The following is a 19,260-nucleotide window of genomic DNA, read 5'->3' as shown; positions in this document are numbered from 1 at the left end:
TTACATTTCTATTTTTGGCTTTGTTTGGGAAGGTCCATAGCACGGCCATGGGGAGAGCCCCGTGCCCCTCTTGCCAGGAGCTGGATAATGTGCTGTGGGGTTGCTTTGGGCTTTGCTGGAAAATAAATTCTTGTAAGTTTTCTGCTGAAGAAATTCAGCAGCTTAACTGTTCAAATGATTTGGTGAGCTTTGGTGATTCCAGCTTTGTTGTTTTAGCAGAGAGGTGTTTGGAAAGAGAAAGGTGGATGGAGGGAACAAAAAGTGGCTGGTGGGGGGGTTATTCCTATGGGGAGGTTGAAATAAGTAGGGTGATGGTCCTTTGTAAGGGATGGGTGAGTGGGAGGGAATGGTGAGTACCAAACCCTTTGGGGTTGGAAGAGTTTTCCATTCAGCATAGGAAGGGAGAAGGGCATTTTATAGCAAAAACCCACTTGGTGTAAAAACCTTTGGAATGGTTTCAGTGCAAGCAGTTATTGAAATATAAATCTGAAAAGCTGTGTATACCTGTGAGCATGGTCTGTGCAGATTGCAAAGCAGGCACTGCATTTACCTGCTTGTTTTGACATCACCAGTTAAAGCAGATTTAGCAGTAAGCCCCGTGTGCTCTATTTTAAATAAATATTACACTTGCTATTGGATTGCTGAGAGAGAGAGAGAGAACTAATTAAGGAGATGGGATATCATCAGTAAATTTTTCTTCCCTGAGATTTTATGAGCAGTAATTTGAAAAGAGCCATATTAAAGCCATTGAGGAACAAGTTAATGCTGCGTTTCTAAGAATATTGTCCTTCTACTCAAAGATTATATTAAAGAATAAACAGTGTACAGTAGCTAATTGCTAGCTGACACATTATAATGGCTTTGTACTTCCAAAATTGAATTGGTCTGGTTTAAGAAAAAAAAAAAGGGGAAAAAGTAATGCAGTAGCTTTTTTAATTATTTAATGAAGTATTTCTCAAAGTATAATTGAATCTGTGCTCATAGCTGGAGGGGGAAAGAGGGACTGGTCAGTATTGACTACGTTTGCAACCCAGCTGACACAGCTGCTGTTAAATACCCCGTTATAGGCTCTGACTCCGGCTTGCTGGCTTACATTCCAGACTGATGGCAGGTATCTGTTTTTCCTCTCTAAATGAAGCTGCTAGGAATTTATTTCTCTTGGATTGCTCCTTTCTGTAGTGCCGTAGGCACAAACACGGAGCAATATTAAAACCCACAGAAATCTGCCAAGGAAACCGATTAACCCATGGCAGGAAAATAACAAGCGCATGGCGATTGCCTGGAGCTGTTGTACTGCCTGGCTTTGCCCAGTGATGGTTTTTTTAAGGTCTTGGTAGGAGCTGGTAATCCCTCAAGCCCATTCCTTGCTCCTCAGCTTGTTGGGATGGAGCAGATTTAATTGCCTGCAATAGGAAGGTCTTCTAGGGACCTGTAGTAGCAATTGTGTGTTATAGTGTGCACAAAACGCAGTTGTATAATTGCAATGTGTTCAGCACCCTTAGCAGAAATGGGCTTCATTGCCTTGAGTCCAAATTTTCTGCCAGGTTAGATGAATCAGTGCTAATGTGGAAATTGGCTGTTGGAGTTTGGACCATCTTCAGCCTCCTTGGGGAATCAGTCCCGAAGGCAGAGCAGCAGCCCAGGGTCAGAAGCAACCATGCCACCTCATTAGCCATGAAACATGTTGGGGGCTCAGGGCTTCACCAGGAGCTGGGCTCTGGGTGCTGTCACGATTTGCTCCTGAACCTGGCTTTGGTCGGTCTAACATGCTCTATTTTTCTCTGGATTTTGCTCCCACATCTTCCCTTTTGCTCTGTTGTCACCTTCCAGGCAAGACCGATTTCACCTTCCAAGAAAAAAGTCTTAGTTTGGTTGTCTAAGAAACATCAGATTGCACAGATCCAACTTAAAACCATAATGGTGCTTTAGTATGCCATGGGGCCCTGTTCCAGGAAATATCTCCACTTGGGAAAACTGCTTAAGTGTATGCTGAAAATTAAGCAAAAAATGCTTTTTTCTTGACTCTCCCAGTTGGTTGGCTGGGTGGGTCTGAGCCCTAGCTGGGGCTCCAGCTGCCTGGTCTAACCATCCAAACTGAAATACCAAATTTTTTGTTAAATGTGGAATTAACAAAATGCTGGAGGGAAGCGCTAACTTGAAAAGTTGTGCTTTAATTATATGTCATGGATTATAAAGGCAGAAAGAACAACTGTGATCATTTAGTCTGACTTCCTCTCTACCTATAAATAACAATAAACAGCCTTTTGCTTAAACACAAAGCAGCTTTCTTTGGTGGATTAAATGCTCCGTGCTGGGGATGCCAGAAAGAAGAAACATCTTGTTTGCATTATTTTGTGTAGGTTTGAAAGGGCTCGACTCAAGCTGAGGTCATGGTTCCTTTGAGAGAAAGGGCATCCTGCACTGGGAGAAGCTGAGTCAGTGCAGGAGTCAGGAGGTGGTGGGACACTGTGGAGGTGCCTTGTGTGCTGCAGCACATGAACAATACACTGGGCATCATGTTCTCCTGGGGACAGGCTGGTGTGTCCTAGCGGGAGCAGCCACTGGAAACACAGCGCTTGTCTCTGTCTGATTTAAGCCATTTGAACCCTGGCACAGCAGAGCAAAGTGCAGATGGGAATCATCCAGCTTCAGCAATTGGCACCTTCATCAACTGAAACCTTTTAAAAGTCCCCTGTGCTCCCCACTGCCCTGCCGGGCTGCCCTTATGCAGGCTCTGGGGTAGAGTGACTGTGTAACCATGCGATGCGTCAGACCTTCCAGCTCCTGTGTCACCTCTGTCACATCAATACACATGGGGAGCACATCCTGTTCCTTGGCCTGAGAACCAGCCCCAGTTATCCCTTGGGTCACACTGGGGCATGGGGAGGGCCTTGAGCAGCAGCTGGGGTGTGCAAGGGCAGCTGGGCTGTTAGCTCCTCTTCCATTGCATCTTGACCATCTCTTGTTTTTCTCTCCTTTGGTGGTCACAGCTGTCTTTGCAGACAAGAAATGAGGCCAAGGAGGGAGCACCTATCGATCCTTCCTGGGCCCTGTGTTCCTGCTGTGACACTGAACCTCTGCAAAATGTCTTGTGATGCTCTACATGAAGGATGGGAATCATGATTTGGAACTAGATGATCTTAAAGGTCCCTTCCAATGTAAACCGTTCTATGATTCTCTGAAATATGAACTTACACTTCCTTTTAAAAATACCTCCATAATGCCTTCGAGGTCTGCAAGAGTTGGAAGACCTGATCTTCAAACCAGGTGGTGATGGCCTTTGGTGTAACCTGGACTGGTGGCTGCAGGGGTCTCTGAGCATTTGTAGCGTGTGTTTGCAGCATGTATTGGGCGTCACCGTGGGCACTGGTGTGACAGGCACTCTGTTATTTTAAGCATTAGTGTTTGTGTGCATTTTACACATTATAGCATTGCATTATTTAAGGGCGATGCATTATTAAACGCTCTTCTCCTCGGCATGGAGAGTAGGTCACTTCCCACGATTCCTGCTGCTCTGCATGAGTGAGTTAGGGTGCTGTCTCTTATGTAATCCTTGCAGTCTGAATAGTGGAGATCGTAATACTATAGAGCTGATTAATAACACTTAGTACTCCATTAATGAGGAATTTTAGTGAAGTGCTCATAGAAGACATCTGTGTTACCATACTCAGTTTGTTCTTTCTGCTTGAGTGCCTGAAACCAGAAGAACAATCATTACTTAGTTAATAATGATGTGCTTCTTAGAATAAAGGCTTGTAAATTCATTTTTATGCCCGTGATCATATTTTTCTGCTGTGAGAAGAGTGAGGGAGCTGGGAATCATCTCTTTCCCATCTTCCTGACAAAACGTATATAATGATTAGAAGCATATAATAAGAGTGTTTGTCCTAGCCAAATGTTTCTTCGCTCCTGTTAATCAGCATTCGTTTGAGAGCGTGGTGCCGTTTGTGGAAGGCGATGCAATCACTGGGGCAGTGTGGCAGATTTAAATCAGTAATAAAAGCCCTGGGGAAATTAACAAGACAAAACGTTAACCACAGACTAAACATTAACATATATTAGCATTTTTATTACACCTGTAGAAATGGTAAATGTGCTTGGTTACTACTATTAAAAAGTTTATGTTCTATCCCACATCATCGCAATGTATATTTTTGGTTTAAGCCCTTTAGAATTTAATTAAGCGGAATTCTATAGCAGCACTTGAGTAATAGACTTCGGGATCACTTTTATGGTGACTTTGAAGATAAACAGGGCACAAATGTGATCTTTATAATGCTAATAATACTTGTGATGTGTAGCGAAGTAGGTCGTTAAAAGAACTGGGGAAGAAGCACCAATGTAGGCAGCTGCAGTACTGAGGCTTTCAGCCTCACTGGTCAGACTGGGATGTATCACTCAAGGATGCTCAGCATTTAGTGGGCACCAGGTTCCTCTGAAGACAGCATGTTTTCTTGATTTCTATGGTCTCTTGATGTTCTGTGCATACTGTAGCAAATCACCCTTTTAGAGGCTGTGTTCAAATCAATTATAACAGTTAATCGTTTTTCAGTGTAATGTGTGGCTTCTCCCAAAGGAAACTTGTGAATAGGTATAAAATGACTTATGTGAACTCCAGAGAGCAGAGGAGATTGCAGGAGGAAATCTTCAAAAATGAGGCCATCCCCTTGAGGGGAAAAAAATACCGTCTCTTCCTGGAGAATGAATCTATAAGTAGAAGAGTTCATAGAGAAGACAAATGGAAACTCCATATAAAGTTTAAGCAAAGGTCAAATACAGCAAGCTCTCCTTTAGAGCAGAGTGGAGTTCCTGGGCTGAATGAAAAGTGGCAGCAGCAGGTATCCAGCAGTGTCTGATACTCTCTTCTTGTCTAAGGGGAAGCTGATTAGGTTTTTTTTTTTTTAAATCATCTAGAAAATTACCTTTAAAACGTTCTTATTTTTAAAAGAGATGCTCAGATTGGCAGGAGAATCCCATGTGCTGCTTTCCAATCCTTTGCCCCCCTGGATTTGTTTGCTGATGGGCAGGGCAAGATGTTTTTGCCCCGTGTGGCCCCACTCCCTCCTCCCTGGGCAGCAGAGCAGGTTCCATCTGTAGCCTTAGTGGTATCAGCGATGCTGTCCTGCCATAGCCAGGCTGGAGGTGCCTGTGGGGATTCTGCCCTCCATCAGCTGCACTGAAGTTCTGATCCTTGCACAGAACCTGGTACTGAGGTCACTATTTCTTCGATATAAGTTAAGCTTATCTCAGTCATCCCAGTTTTCGTGTGCTTGCAGGTATCCACTGGATCAGTATTGTGCTTTACACCCATGTGGTCGACTCAGCTGGAAGCAGCTGCAGTGGCAGACCTGGTCCCTGGCTGCTCGCCGTGCATCGTTCCCACACAGCCGCAGGTTCCCTGCAGTCCTCAGGCACCTCTTATCTTAAATTAATGTGGAAGCGTTAAAATGGGCTGATAGTGCTACTCCATTAGCTTTGTCCCTGTGCTCCTCTCAAATCAATGTTCCCTCTAAAGCAGAGCCATTACACAGGCGTGTGACTCCCCAGGGTGTTGGGAGCCAGCTGCTTCCCCATCGGGCACGGGGACCTTGGCCACAGGCAGTGCCCGGGGAGCTGTGCCTGACGTGAGGATGGTCCCTCCCTGTGGCTGGAATAAAAGAAATGGCACTGGGTAGTGGTTGTCAGAAGGCAAAGTGTTCCCCTTGTGGCCTGGGTCACACTCGCATGGAGGATGCTAATTAAATTGGGTAATTAGTGAGTTTGTTAATGAGCTGGGGTAGGGAAATGTTGCTTTGGCTGTTACAGTATCGGTGGCTTTGGGGGCTTGTGAAAGCTCAGGTCTTTGGGAGGGTTTTGCTTGCCTGGTGTCCCCTTGCTGCAGTTTTTCAGTGGACTGGCAGATTCTTTTAAAAACAAACAAAAAGTCCAACTCCTGTTGCCTAAAATACACACTACCCTTTGATTTACTTATGCATTTTTTTTGTGGCCTGGTGTGTCAAACTTCAGCCTGATCTGTGACATGGCTTAAGAGACTGTACAGCTCTCACAGTGACTATACTTTAGATAAGGGCTGGTGTATATTTACAATGCCCCTGATAGTGTGCAGAGCCTGAGGAGAAGAGCCAGCAGTTCTGTTCTGTCAATTGGCTTTGAATTTTGCATTTTATATTTGCGTGGCAAAATATAAAAAGGGAGGAAACTACGTATTAACTGCTGTGGCTTGACACTGGTTTGGGACATGCCATCAGATAAGCTGCCCCTCTTGCAGGCACACCACCGTGCTGTGGAGCTGACTGTCCTTGCTCCTGCCAGAGCAGGTGATACCTGGAGAGCTGAAGCATCACACTTTTTTTCTCTCCAAGGCCTGAGCTTATGTTGTCCCTTCTCTGACTGTTCTGCATGGCATTTTTCTGGACTTTTTGGAGCTTGCTTGAAAATATCCGTGGTTAGGAAGAGGCTGGGAAGCGGTGTTCATGTGTTCCTGAGCTTGCAGTGGGGACTCAAAAAGAGGGAAAGATGGAAATAGGATTTCTGAGCTGTTGTCCTAGGACCGCTTGTGGCCCAGCAGACTCAGGCAGATGGTTTGTGAAATCCTTCCCTCCCCCCAAAAGCACACAGGATGCCGCCCCTGCAAATGAGCAGGCAATCTGTTACTTATGCATTCACTCTATTTTAAGTTCAAATCTCAGCCGGGTTTTTGTTTGACTAAAAGGTGACAACCATTTCACTGTGACTTCACAAGATGGGCTGCAAGGTTGGGTTTTTTTCCTGAAAAGATTAGTTGGTGCTTGAATAAGTAAATAAGTAAAAGCTTGGATGCAGTGCTCAAACTTTCTACCTTTTATCCATGAAGATTTCATCTGCTGTCCCATGCTACAGCTAACACAATCTTGTTTGTGATTTCATCCCTCACAGGAGGGATGGTTGGACTCAGTGACCAATGCTTGGACTTGATGATAAACAGTTGGACTTGATGATTGTGCAGGTCTTTTCCAACCTTAATGATCCCATAATTCTAGGAGCCCATGGTATCCAGATGCCATGTGGGGCTGTGAGGATGCAGCTGAGCTGCAGCTCCTGTGCAGGAGTTGGGAGCAGAGGGGCTGAGGTTCCTTTGGTGCTGGGTGGGAGATGAGGCAGCCCTGGTCTGCCCGGCTGCTTTGCCATTTGAACACACTCTAGGGTGGTGCCATTGTTCTCACTGTCGCTCCAATCCTCCCCTCCCATTCAGTGCCTCTCTGCATTCTTGGGAAAAAGCCTTGATCCTGGACTTGCTCTTCTCTCGGAGTTCAATAGACTTTGCCAGCTGAAAGACAGGCTTTGGAAGGGGAAGGAGGGGCCTTTGAAAGAGCTGGGAAGAATCAAAGGGAGTGATCACAAATGGCAGCTTAAATATCCGACCTTTTCCCAGTTCTCTCCTCTACTTTACATGCCCATCCAGAGTGAGGGTGCAACGATGCTGCTTTGTGGCATTGCTTCCTCTTTATCTGCTGTCCTGGAGCTTTTGCGTTCCTTGTGTTTTCCCTGGAGAGGTTTCATGGCCGGTCTCAACTCTGACATCTGGAGGGGAAAAGTCCACAGACCCCCCTGTGCATCCTCACACTCTCCTGCTGACCTGCCCTTTGCAGGGATATTGGCAGCAGCCAGCACAGAGAGCATGGGATGTCCAGACCCATTCCACAGCGGTGGAGTCTCAGGTCTCAAATGCCCTTTTCCAGGTCTCCTACTGTCCCGTGTGTTCCTCCTATTCCTGTCTGCTTGCTTCAGGGGACTACCTGCAAATCCTATGAGAGGGGGATGAGCGCTAAAGGAAGGCCCAAAAGGCAAAGAAAATAACCCAAAATGTGGTCATTTTTCTGACTCTCTCCGTGTTTGAAGCCTGTTACATGATTTAGGGAGTGCAGTAGGGCTGATACATTCTTCTGCAAGACTTGGGTTTGGCATGGTGGAGAGGAGACACAGCCAAGGGAGGGAAGAGGAGAAAAACACAGGTAGGATGCTGCAGAAACTGCTCACTTGGCAGCTGCAGGAGGGGCTGCTTTGGCAGAGGGAACTGCAGGTGCAAAAGGACTGGTGGCAGCATCTATTCCCACCGTGCTGTGAACCAGAAACTGCAGTGCCCATCTCCCAGGAGGTTTCTATTTTACTTTGTTGTATGGCAGCCTGAGCAAACAAACTGTGCTGCTCTCGATAATGAAAGAGGTGACATTACTAATTTATTTGCCCACCCAAATGCAGGATGTAATAGAACAGAATTAATCTCCTCTTTACACATCAGATGCCTGTAGCTTTGGGCAGCGGGTGTGCTTTTAACCTCCAGTGTGCAGCTAACTGGGAGTTTAGCTGACTGCCTTGATTCGGTGTGGCATGGAGATAAATGAGGTTCTGCAAGGAACAGGCATTTTATGGGTGTATGGTTGGTCCCAAACCTGAATGTATGAGGTAGGATGAGGCTCACAGAAAGAGAAGTTGGTGTTAGCTGTGGTGCCTTTGTGGTCCCAATAATCAGCCAAACTCCCTTCACAACCCAGCATGGATGAGTTCTGCAGAACAGCACAGGGTGAGTCAAAAAGCGAGTATCACAGTGGCAAGTGGTGCCACGGGGGGACAGTTGTCCCTTGGTGGTGTCCCAGAGAGGGAGATGACTGCAAATCCACCTGCTGCAAGGATTGCAGAGGCGGCTGCAGCGCTGCTGGGTGAGTCTCCGGACGGTGGCCACGCGAGAGAGCTTTAACGAGGTGGTTGGGATTCCTTCCCTCCCTTCCCTCGCTGCTGCAGCCACTTACCAAATCATCTGTATGCTAATGAGCTAATTTGTGCCATTAGCAGAGCCCTGTTAATCAAGACCTCCCACAGTATGACTGGGCTGTGGCTACAATGCTTGCTGTATTTTAGGCCCTGGGTCTTTTAATTAGTAATGATGCATGTGATGCTTATCCCTGGGTATTTGCAGTGCAGCCCGTGCAGATGACGAGCTGCCACGAGATGAAGAACCAGAGTCTTAGGATTTACCTTCAGAGGGGAGGTGTTTCCTAAAAGTCTGATAGGAGAGGTGGAGCATAGAGTTGAGATGCTGCAGCTTTCAGCGAGGAAGGAGCAGGGAACATCTCTAGACCCCTCCTGCCAGCATGAGTTTAACCTGACACAGGAAGACTTGCTGGTCACAGAGGCAGCTCAGGGGTTTTGATAGACACAGGGGCATTTTGATGCCCAAAAATTTCTCCTGAAGCTTCCTGCATTCCTTCCAACAGGACAGGTATTTGTACAAAAACCAGGTTGTATCCTTAGGGCAGCAGTTTGCTTTCAGATGTGTGTGTGAGCTGTGGGCGAGATGGGGATGACAGGATGACAGACCAGCTCCTGTGCAGGTCCCAGGGTGCATCTCGGCTATTTTCCTGGAGTTCTTTGAGTCCCAACACTTCCTCACACTGCTGTGTTTGTGTTTTCCAGATCAGCCGGTTATGTGGCCATGCTCAGCAGAGACAGGTTCGATCAGCTAATTACCCTGAAGACCTTTTCGTTGACAAGAAGGTTCTGAAGGTGACTCACATCGAGCAAGAAGAAACTTTGTCAAGCAGGAGGAGGTGAGAACACTCAGGCTGAGTGTGGTGCCTGCTGGATGGGCTGCAGGAGTGGTCACTGTATGGAATGGCCCTGTGGAAGTGGATGGGAGAGCTCCTTATTTCCCTTACCCATAAACCTGGTTTTGTCTCTGAAGTGCAGCGAGGTGTCTACATGGGTTTTCTCACCTAGTGCATTCTTTTTTTAACCTATAAAACTGCCTCCTGCTTTTCATCTTTGTTTTCCTTTTTGCAGTCCACCAGGCACCCAGGTTCATACACCAAATGCCTCATCTGGGTTTCTTGGGTACTGCTATAGTGCCAGAAACACTCACAGCTACAGGTGGAAATGGTCTCTCCAACCTGAAATGTTGCGTGTTACACTGTGTGTGTAGGTAAAGGGGGTGCATTTCATGTTTTTTTGTGTAGTGTTTTATGGTAGTTCAGAAATGTTAACAGCCTTTTACTGAGTATTTTGTAAGTGAAGCTGGTGCCTCCAATGCTGACACTGCACCTTGTGCTTCCTTCCCCCTGTACACAGAAGCTGTAATTAGGTGGGCTCATGCTGGTGTGTTAGGGAGCAGCATCTATCCCCTGCATCTGAAAGCACACCCAAAGATAAGCAGTACCTTTACTGCTGTCTTGAATACAAGAAAAATCCCTGTGGAAGAGAAACGGGCAAGCTTGGCAATTTTTGAAGCTGGGGATATAGAGTAAGTTGGATGGATTTCTCTTTAAAAACTTACAGGGCCACATTCTTGATATGGTTCCCAGGAGATGCAGCACCAGGGCTTGCATTCCTCTGTTGTCTCAACACGTCGGAGGGTTACACAGCCCAGGCTCTGACGGAGATGTCTTTTGAGGATCTAATGAAATCTGCTGAGATGAATTACATGGGCTCATACCTGCAGATACAGAGGAGTTTCTCCCTTCCCTCCCCCTCCCTGCCCAGCAGGAAACTCTGCTCCCCAGGAAAGTTCTGGTCCATCCGCTCTCCACAGTGCTGCCGAGGTTTGTGGAAGGGGAGCAAGGCAGTGCCTGGGATGTAAGGAGCTGGGTGCAATGGGCAGTGAGGCTTGTCCTGCTTAGGGTTTGGCCTAATTGAAGACCCAGGTCTTGCCTCATTTTGGCTTGCCAAATGGTGTTGGTTGGACCTCCTGCCCAGCTGTAAGGCCAGTGCAGGAGATGGATGTAGGAGGCGATTCACGCAGGAGGTGACTATCTGAAGCACCCCTCTGATCTGTGCAGGAGGCTGTGGGCTGAATTCCCACCCTTTGGAGGGGCTTCGACTCAACAGACAAACCCTTATTCGTTGTGATGGACAGTGACAGACTGGTCAGTGTTTGCAATTCCTGTGCAGGATGTGCTGTGGTGGCCAGAGGGAGGACTTGGCTGGCCTTTGGCCTCCGTGGGCTGCAGCTTTGCCTGCCTCACAGCCTGCTGGTGAGACCAGCGGGGGCTGTGCTGGTCTCACCAGGGCAGGAACAGGCTCCTTGGCTGTGAAAAGGCAGCGCAGAGCACAGGCTCCTTCACAGCTTCTCCTTGTGTCGCCTGCCCCCAGCTGGCTGTCGAGGGCTTCAGCTGGAGAGGGAACCCCACGGAATTCCAAAGCAAAGAGGAACAGAGGGAGCTGGGCACCCCCTCTGCACACCAAACTGCCTAAGCTTGCAGGGCAGCTCCCCCCAGCTGGCAGGGCACGGAGGTCCCCCCACTGCGGCACCCGGGGGATGGCCCTGAAAGCACTCCAGGTGCTGATTCCTCATCCTCCCCCCAGGGAGGAAGGAGGATGAGAAATAAACTTTGGCAAAGGAGAAAACACGCTGAAACCAAGCAAGGAGACTGCGAGGCCAAGTCTTACTGCCTCCAGTCCCTGCTATTCATATTATCATACTTTTGGTGCCATTTATCTAATTAAATCCACTGTGTTTCCTTGTGACAGCTGCTGAGTGTCCCTAAGAGGACTGACCTGGGCTGGGGGGATGTTACATCCCACTGCCACAGCCCCTGTCCCCTTTCTGGCATCTGTCAGAGTCCCTGGGGTCAGCCTGTGTCCTAGCACCTCTGGACCACTGCTGAAGGTGACTAGCTGGGGACAAAGGTCCTTGGTGCTGGCAAGGGAGGGTGCAGGGTCAGGGTGCAGCCTGATTCAGATCCTCTCTGCCTGGTGCAAGCACTGCTCCTGTGGCTCTTTCTGCCTTCCTGGGGCAGAACCATTTTGGTGAATGTAACCTGCCCCTTTGAATGCCAACTGTGACCCTATGTCCAACCCAGTGTACACCTTGAAATCGTGTAGTTTTGGTGGTGCAGCATGAGACACAGCGTTACCTGTGTGTACAGGTTTGTGCTGAGAGTGCCTGCTCTGGTCTGCCATCAGAAATGCTACTTGCCTTTGCAGGGATGCTGGATGGCCAACGTCAGGCAAAGTCTCTAAAGGGCCTCTATTGCATTCTGCCAAGTGGAGAGGACTGCTGGCAGCCTGAGCACTTGCTGCTCAGATGTACCCCATGTATTCATGGCCTCAGCCAGTGGCACCTTTCCTTAGGAGCCAGAAGAGTGCAGAGACTGTGTCTGGCTTTTGCCTGCAGCATGGTTGGTCCGAGGTTCTGCTGCCCCAGTATCCCTCCCCATCACCAGCAGATTTTGCCCTAGAAAACACAGATTCAACCTTTGACTGACTAACATCAGGGGACAGTGCAAAGAGCTACTTGAGGTCAGAAATAAAACTGATGCTTAATGCTTTATTTTCACTCAGCTGCTTTCTTCTTGTGTTTGTGTGATTACTTTCACTGGTTAAAATGCACCAACCCCATCTTCTCTTCCTCTTTTAACTGAGCATCATTTTCCCCCCCTTTCTTCCAGGGAGCTCATTGCGAAGCTGAAGTCTCACAGCAGTTTTTACAGCAGCTTGCCAGAGTACATCTGCAACCACAGCTCTGCTGTTCAGAATGACACCCTTTGCTGGAATGGACAAGAAGTTGTGGAGAGGTGAGTCACATCTCCCTTTCCTCCCTCTCCCCATCACTGCTTATCTTTTCCTAACCTGGTGCCTGAGCAGTCTGTGACCAGGACACTACTCACTCCCTTAAGAACCTTGTGCAGAGCAAGCGTCCAGCTGTGCTGCAGCTCAGATGGATGTGCAAAGTCTTCATGGAGAGAAGTGGTCGTGTGCTGCCCTCCGCTGAGTTTTCTGCTCAGTGAAAACCCTGCATCCCTGACTGGCTTAGGTCAGGTGGATTGGCAGTGGTGGGCCAGAGACAGGAGAGCAGCAGCAGCTTGACACAGCCATGCTCCCGTGGGAGGGTGCACCACAGTGCCAGGGATGGCTCCTCTGGAGCAGCCAATGAAGGCATTGCCACCATGCACAGCCTGGGGCAGGGGTGTCTCCAGCCTGGCTCCATGCAGTGGTAGCAGGGCAGCGTGTTTGGCATCCCCTGCACCACCCAGGGAGGGACAAGGAAGACCACCTTGTTGAGTTTCTCCTTGCCATGTCTCAGTGCTGAAGGAAGTCAGGACCACTGAGCTCTGGTGGTGCAGCTGCTGCCATCTGACTGTCTTCCCACCACCAAGTCCTGGCTGTCCTCTTTGGACTGAACCATTCACACCAAGGTCCAGCTCATGCCCTGGCCACTTTTCCCTGCCCCACTCACTGTTCTGAGGATGAGATTAATGGAGACAGGCAAATGCAGAATTCATAGCATAAAAGGGAAAGAAGTGTTAATAGAAATGGAAATTTCTCTTGCAAAAAATGCCCCTCGGGAATGTTAAATAATGTGGAAATAGAACTTGGAAATGTTTTTTATAATTATACATAAATCTCCTCTAATCACCTTACTTTGCAAAGCATCCTTTGCTATTAAGTAGTTTGCATAAGGGAAGAAATAGAAATAAAATCAAGAAGTGGTGAAATGTTGAGATATTAATTATGACTTCTTGATCAGTAACCTCAGGTGGTAATTAGCATGTACTTGCAATACTGACCTGAAACACAGAATAGACCAAAATAGCGTCAAACTCTATTTTGAAAAAAAATGACTCAAGCATCTAAGATCACACGCTTAATGAAATGTACTTATGTTGCCTAAGGAAAAATGTGTCCTCTATTGGTACCTATTTCTGGAAAATCTCGTGTTTCCATGCCTAACTGAGAAGTTCAGCTGGAAAAAAAAGGTTATTTCAATATTGTCTCACTGACTGTTAATTAGAACTTCTCAAGCAGAGCTATAAACACTGCAACTCTGGAGAGGAAGACCTAGGGTGAGATCTTTTCTTATGACAGTTCGCTGGAGCCATGGCCAGTGGCCCTGGTCCAGGTCCTGCTGATACCACAGCTGGGTGAAATGGTAGCAATGGAAAGATGCTGAGTCCAGATCCTCCCTCAAATGTAAGTTCCCACCTTGTGTTTTTAGCATCTGCAGCTGTAACACTTCCCAGGGTGGCCCTCTGCTCCATGGGCTGAGAAAGTGTCTCATGCCTGCTAGTGTTTCTGCCAGTGAAACTACTGGGAGAACTCAGCTAAATAAAGCTGAGCTAAGGTAATGGTCCAGGGAGCTCCTCTCCCAGGACCCATTTGTGGAACGTTTCAAATAGAAGCAAATGCGTAGTTAAAATGATCTCTAAAGCAAATTGCATTGCTTCATGCTGAGTCAAAACTGACTGCTTCACGTGCTTGGACTTCCCAGCCTAGCATCTGTTTCCGAGAGTCTGGGAGGATTCCTGAAAATCAGGAGCATTTAAGGTAATGGTGCTCGAGTACCCCAAACTGCCAGTTCCTTTATTTCAGTGTTTTCCCCAAGAGGGAGCCAAGCAGCTGTTCATGGTGTGGGAGCTCTCATGCAAGCAGCTCTGAGAATGTGTGCTATGTGCTGGAGCGTTTCTGGCTTGGCTGCAGCAATTCTCCTGCTGGACTGGTGAGGGCTTGTTGGTCATCAGACTCCATGTTACCACTTTTTGTAAGAAATTTGGTGTGTTTTTAATACCTAGTATTAATTTCAGGGTGCTGGCTGGCTAGTTGCCCCACACGTGTAGTGGTTCCCAGAAAGAAGGGTGGCAGAGGTGTGGTAGGATGGCTCCTATGACTGGAGTGTTGGAAGGGAGGGATACAAGTTCTTTAGGAAGGACAGGCAGGGTAGATGACGAGTGGGTGTCACCCTCTATGTGAGTGACCAACTAGAGCACATGGAGTTTCTGGGAATGGATGAGGGGCTGACTGGGTCAGGATTAAAAGGAGGGCAGGCAGGGACAGTGGTGATATAGTCAGGCTCTGCTTCAGGCCACCAGACCTGGAAGACTGAGTGGATGAGGCCCTCCCTCTATGGACAGACAGGAGCAGCCTCATGTTCACAAGCCCTGGTCCTCATGGAGGGCTTCAGCCAACCTGATGTGTGTTGGGAGGGACAACACAGCAGGGCAGGAGGTTCCTGGATTGATTAGAAATACCTGCCAAAGCTGCTGAAAGTTTTGCAGCATCAGGTGAAGACCAGGGGAGAGCAATGTTTTGGCTAGATGGTGTGTTTCCATGTGTTTCAATGTCTGGTGCTGTGCAGATGATGGATAAAACTGCTTGAGCGTTGCAGTGTTGGTGTGAGCATCCATATGGACATGTCTAGGATTTGGTGGTGTTCCTGTAGGCTTTGTGGTTATTTACCTCTTACATCTTTAATGCGGTACCCGAGTGTTCATTAAGTTAAAGAGGGGCCCTACTGGTTTGTCTGTTTTCTGATCTCTCTGTCACAACAAAATTTGCTAGTTATTCAAAGCCCTTTCCCTATAACATATTAAGTCATGCCTGGAATAGCAACTTCACAGCCCCTTGCCAATGCTCTTAAGTACTAAATAATACCGACAATGTGTATCCTGTTATTTGACGCAAACAGCCCCTTCTGCACCCTGTACTCCTCCTCTTGTGGTTTTTCTGAATCAGTATTTACTCTATCCTGTTTATGCCAGTGCTTTGTTATCCGCAGACAGTAAGAATGTCCCTCCTCCCCACAGGCCGGACACGCTCAATGCCTTTCCACTGGGTCTCATTTCCCAATTAGAGCCTTGAACTGTCCTCTGTTTCCTCCTTGCCCTGAACTCCCTCTGCCCTGATTGAAGGTGCCATGTTTGTCTGGGGCTCCAGTGCAATGCAGCTGGCTGGAGTATTTAATCTGCTTTCCTCCTGACACAGCAAACCATTTTTGTGCAGTCCTGTGCAGACTCTGCTTGTAGAGTAGGTCCAACTCTGCTTGTAGAGTTATGTTCTCGTTTCATCCCTGGCTCTGAGATTTCCCACCGATGGAGAAAGGTTATGATGCACTGGTTGCACTCCTTGCCTGGTGCAGCGCCTTGCAAACCCCTGAGGTGAAGAGCTTTGAGAACCCACTTGACTGAGCTTTCTACAGCTTGGCTTGTGGTGAGGCTGCCATGCAATGTACTCTGCTGATGGGTCACTCATCCTGCTTTGTGTATTCCAGCCTTTTTAATATGATTCATCCCTCATTTTCTTTTACTGAGTCTTACTTTGTGATCCTTTATGGTCATTTACTTCTCCACGTTGGACAGTGTAAAGGCAAAAATTCATCCTCTTCCTGAGGTTTCATCTTTGAGTTAACAGTTTGATTGCCATCCCTATTGTGGATTTAGGACATGGTGCCTTGAAATAATGGCTTGCAAACAGCAAGAACTGTACAAGGGAGGTTGATTTTTCTGGTCAGGCAGAGAAATACCTGTGTCTTTTGCTGTGCTGTTGCTGTGTGGTTGAAGAAGATAAGCCAAAGAGGGAAGAAAAAATAAAAGGCAACACATCCCTGCTTTTCACACTTTTAGTGTGCAAAAACACACTGTGCTTTTATGGATGCCACAAAGAGTCACAGCAGGTGCCATACATGGCATATTTTACCACTTGCAAAGAGCTTGTTGAGAGGTCACAGCACTTGAGTGTTGGTGGTAGCTGGGGCCCAGACCTGCTGGATCTTCCTCTGTCTCTTTGCATCCCTGTACACCTCTTTGCAGCTTTCCTGGGCTCAATTCCAGGCAGTTCCCCGAGACAGGCGTGTAGACAGGGTGGGTGTGCAGCTACTTAAAGCTGCCTAAGCGAGGGATTCTGTAGTGCCCCTCCTTGCCTCTGTTTGTCTTCATTCCCCATCCTCTCACCAGACCTCATGCTGGTGGGGTGAGGTGGTGAGATGTTGTCCAGCCTCTCTTACCCTTATCTCCATCCAGTGTAGGGAAAAACCAGAGAGTGATTCTTATCACTGGAGTCCCGACTGAAAAATTAGCTCATTTAAAGCCTTCAGCTTAGATCAAGTAGGTGCTAAGATATAAAACTCACCTCAGTTCCTATGGGAGCTAGGCACTGGAATCTCAAAGGTGATTTGAGCCTTATATACAGTATCAGGGTTTTGCAGCATTTAATACTAAAAGCCTATTAAAATCTAGATTCTCAGAGTTTAATAATCTGCTTACACGAGTATGTTCCTTTCAAGCTGTTCTGAATAGAATGACAGCAACATCTGCCCACTGCAAAACTTGTAAGCACATTAAGCATTACTGTTAGATATTGCCATTTTCAAATTTCTCAAGACAAATGTGTACATTAATCTAAATCACCAGCATAACTCTTGTTCTCTTTGTACCAATTCAAAATTAATATATTTTTAGCACCTTGCCAAATCTCTTCTTTGAGCTGGAAGTCTCGAATTTCCCTGCTGTTGCCAACGTACCGTGGTTTGTTTTAATCATACAAATCATAAACAATGAAAGCACAATTGGAAGCAAGACAGAAAAATGAGATTCTGTAATTGGAACAAAGGAAATTCCATGCCAGCAATAACCCTTTAGTTCATGAAGGGTTTGGTTATTTCTGGCAGCACTGCAAAATATCTGATACAATGGAGTCCCCAAAGAGGGGGGCTGTATAACTTTTCGAGCTCATAAAACACAGCTTTGTAGCAAATGTAAGCTGCAGTGAAAGGATAGTAGGCAAATTCTGTGGGTTATTGAGTGGCCATAATTGTTTCCAGAATATTTCAGAAATGAAGATCATGAATCTTCCTCTGTTAAGCCTGCTGCTTCATCTCAGGTTTAGCCCATTTTTCCATAATCTGTTTGTCTTGACTTTAACTGAAATAAGAATGGAAGGAGACTTCAGGTTGTCTACAAACTCCCACTGTTTTCCTATGAATATTATAGTTTTTGCTGTCCCCTCTGAAGTTCTGTCTCCTAGAACCAGGTGATTACCTGATACCTCATATTTATAACACCAAGCTGTCAGCTGAAGGACGCTTCCCTTGGCAGAGAACGGATACAGCAGGATCTGAGAGGGCTGTCATGGACCAGGCTTCAAGGTGTTGATATTTGGAAATCCAGCAGAAAATGGCTCCTTTTTAGTTAGGTGAGAACACTCCCCACTGAGAGTGTTGGATCCTCCCGGTTGCTTTTGAAGCAGCTTGTTTGGAGCTGCTGGTGGTGTAAATTGACTGCAGCATTTTGAGCTCTGCAGGGACTGCAAGGAATCACTGTAAGCAAGCAAATGAGTGCATGTTGAAGGCCAGGAAGGCACCCAAGAACCATACATCCCACCTCTCTCCTGCCACTTGCACCCCTGTGTAACAGATGCCTGCATATTGTCAAGGGAACACACACCCCATATGGAAGAGGGCAGCTGGGAGTGGAGTAATTGGTATGATTGACCAGGTTACCTCTGGACAGTCTCTCTTTAGAGAGGAAACTATCAGGGGAAGAAGTTTTCACCTCTTCTTGGCAGCTTATGGGCACATCTAGGAGTTTCACCCTGTCTGCAGGGCAGGATGAGTGCATTGGAAACAGCTTTTCAAGCCTTTTGAGCCCCACTGCTTGCACTGCTGATGTAACATGGAGGTTGTCTCACTAAAGCAAAAATTATCAGGACCAGAGAGTAAAATGTTGACTTCACCACTGCAGCCACCTTTACTGACCCATGAAAACCAGCTGGAGATAAGACCTGGGTTCCTGTCAGGAGTGTGAGGGGAGAAACTTTTCTTTCCTTTCTCCCCTTTTTCATATCTTTTTGCCTTCTGTGTGGTGAGGACTCGGTGTCACCAGTCCACATGGTATATAGTAAGTCATGTCTTGAAATGCAGAGCAGCTTTGTGGGATTGTGGGTGCTGGGAATGCTGCTCTGGCAAGCTTGGAGCTCAGCTATTACCTCCTGTGCAGTGAAACTTCTTCTCTGGCATTGTAGTCCTGTCTTGTAGCAGTCTGTGTTGTGTTTGTCCCCCATGCACTCTCTCAAACAAGTATGATCCAGTGAACATAGTAGAGGAAGAGCCTGCAGGGGATACTGTGCTGTTTAAATTGTGGAGCTGCGTTTGAATAAATAATTTGCAACTGGAAGGCAGGCATAAATTAATTGTTATTTGAATGACATACTTACTTTCCTTTTTCTAAAAGGTGTAATTCTTTATGTTTGACTTCCATGATTACTTTCTCTAAATCACACTTCAGGCATTGCAGTAACTCATCTCAAAGCCTAGCATGGCAGAGTAGGATGAACACACGTTTTAAATTCATTGCCATATATTTAAATAGCATTTGTCATCTTGCCTTCTTTGCTCTGAAATGAAAGCTTGGAACAAGCTGCATTTGGACTGGAAAGACCAAACATTCACAGGAGACTTTTGTGGATGGTGGGGAGAAAAGGAGGGGAAAATCCCTTTATTTGACAGCATACTTGGGCATT

The 19,260-nt window shown here is 47.0% G+C and overlaps 1 protein-coding gene across 1 annotated transcript in view; it reads left to right on the top strand.

Moving 5' to 3' along the window:
• The window catches only part of GPC3 (glypican 3), a 144,564-nt gene that overhangs the window by 75,229 nt on the left and 50,075 nt on the right, over positions 1 to 19,260 (top strand). Inside the window, exons 6-7 of the mRNA XM_029959201.1 lie at positions 9,451 to 9,584; positions 12,420 to 12,545. Coding sequence (XP_029815061.1) covers positions 9,451 to 9,584; positions 12,420 to 12,545 — 260 coding nt within the window. The remainder of the gene's footprint in view (positions 1 to 9,450; positions 9,585 to 12,419; positions 12,546 to 19,260) is intronic.

This window comes from Manacus vitellinus, unplaced genomic scaffold (genome assembly GCF_001715985.3).
Source record: "Manacus vitellinus isolate BGI_N305 unplaced genomic scaffold, ASM171598v3 scaffold_19_pilon, whole genome shotgun sequence".
Classification (NCBI taxonomy): domain Eukaryota; kingdom Metazoa; phylum Chordata; class Aves; order Passeriformes; family Pipridae; genus Manacus; species Manacus vitellinus.
Note: the sequence above shows the minus strand (reverse complement) of the source record. Positions and strands in the feature narration are given on the sequence as shown.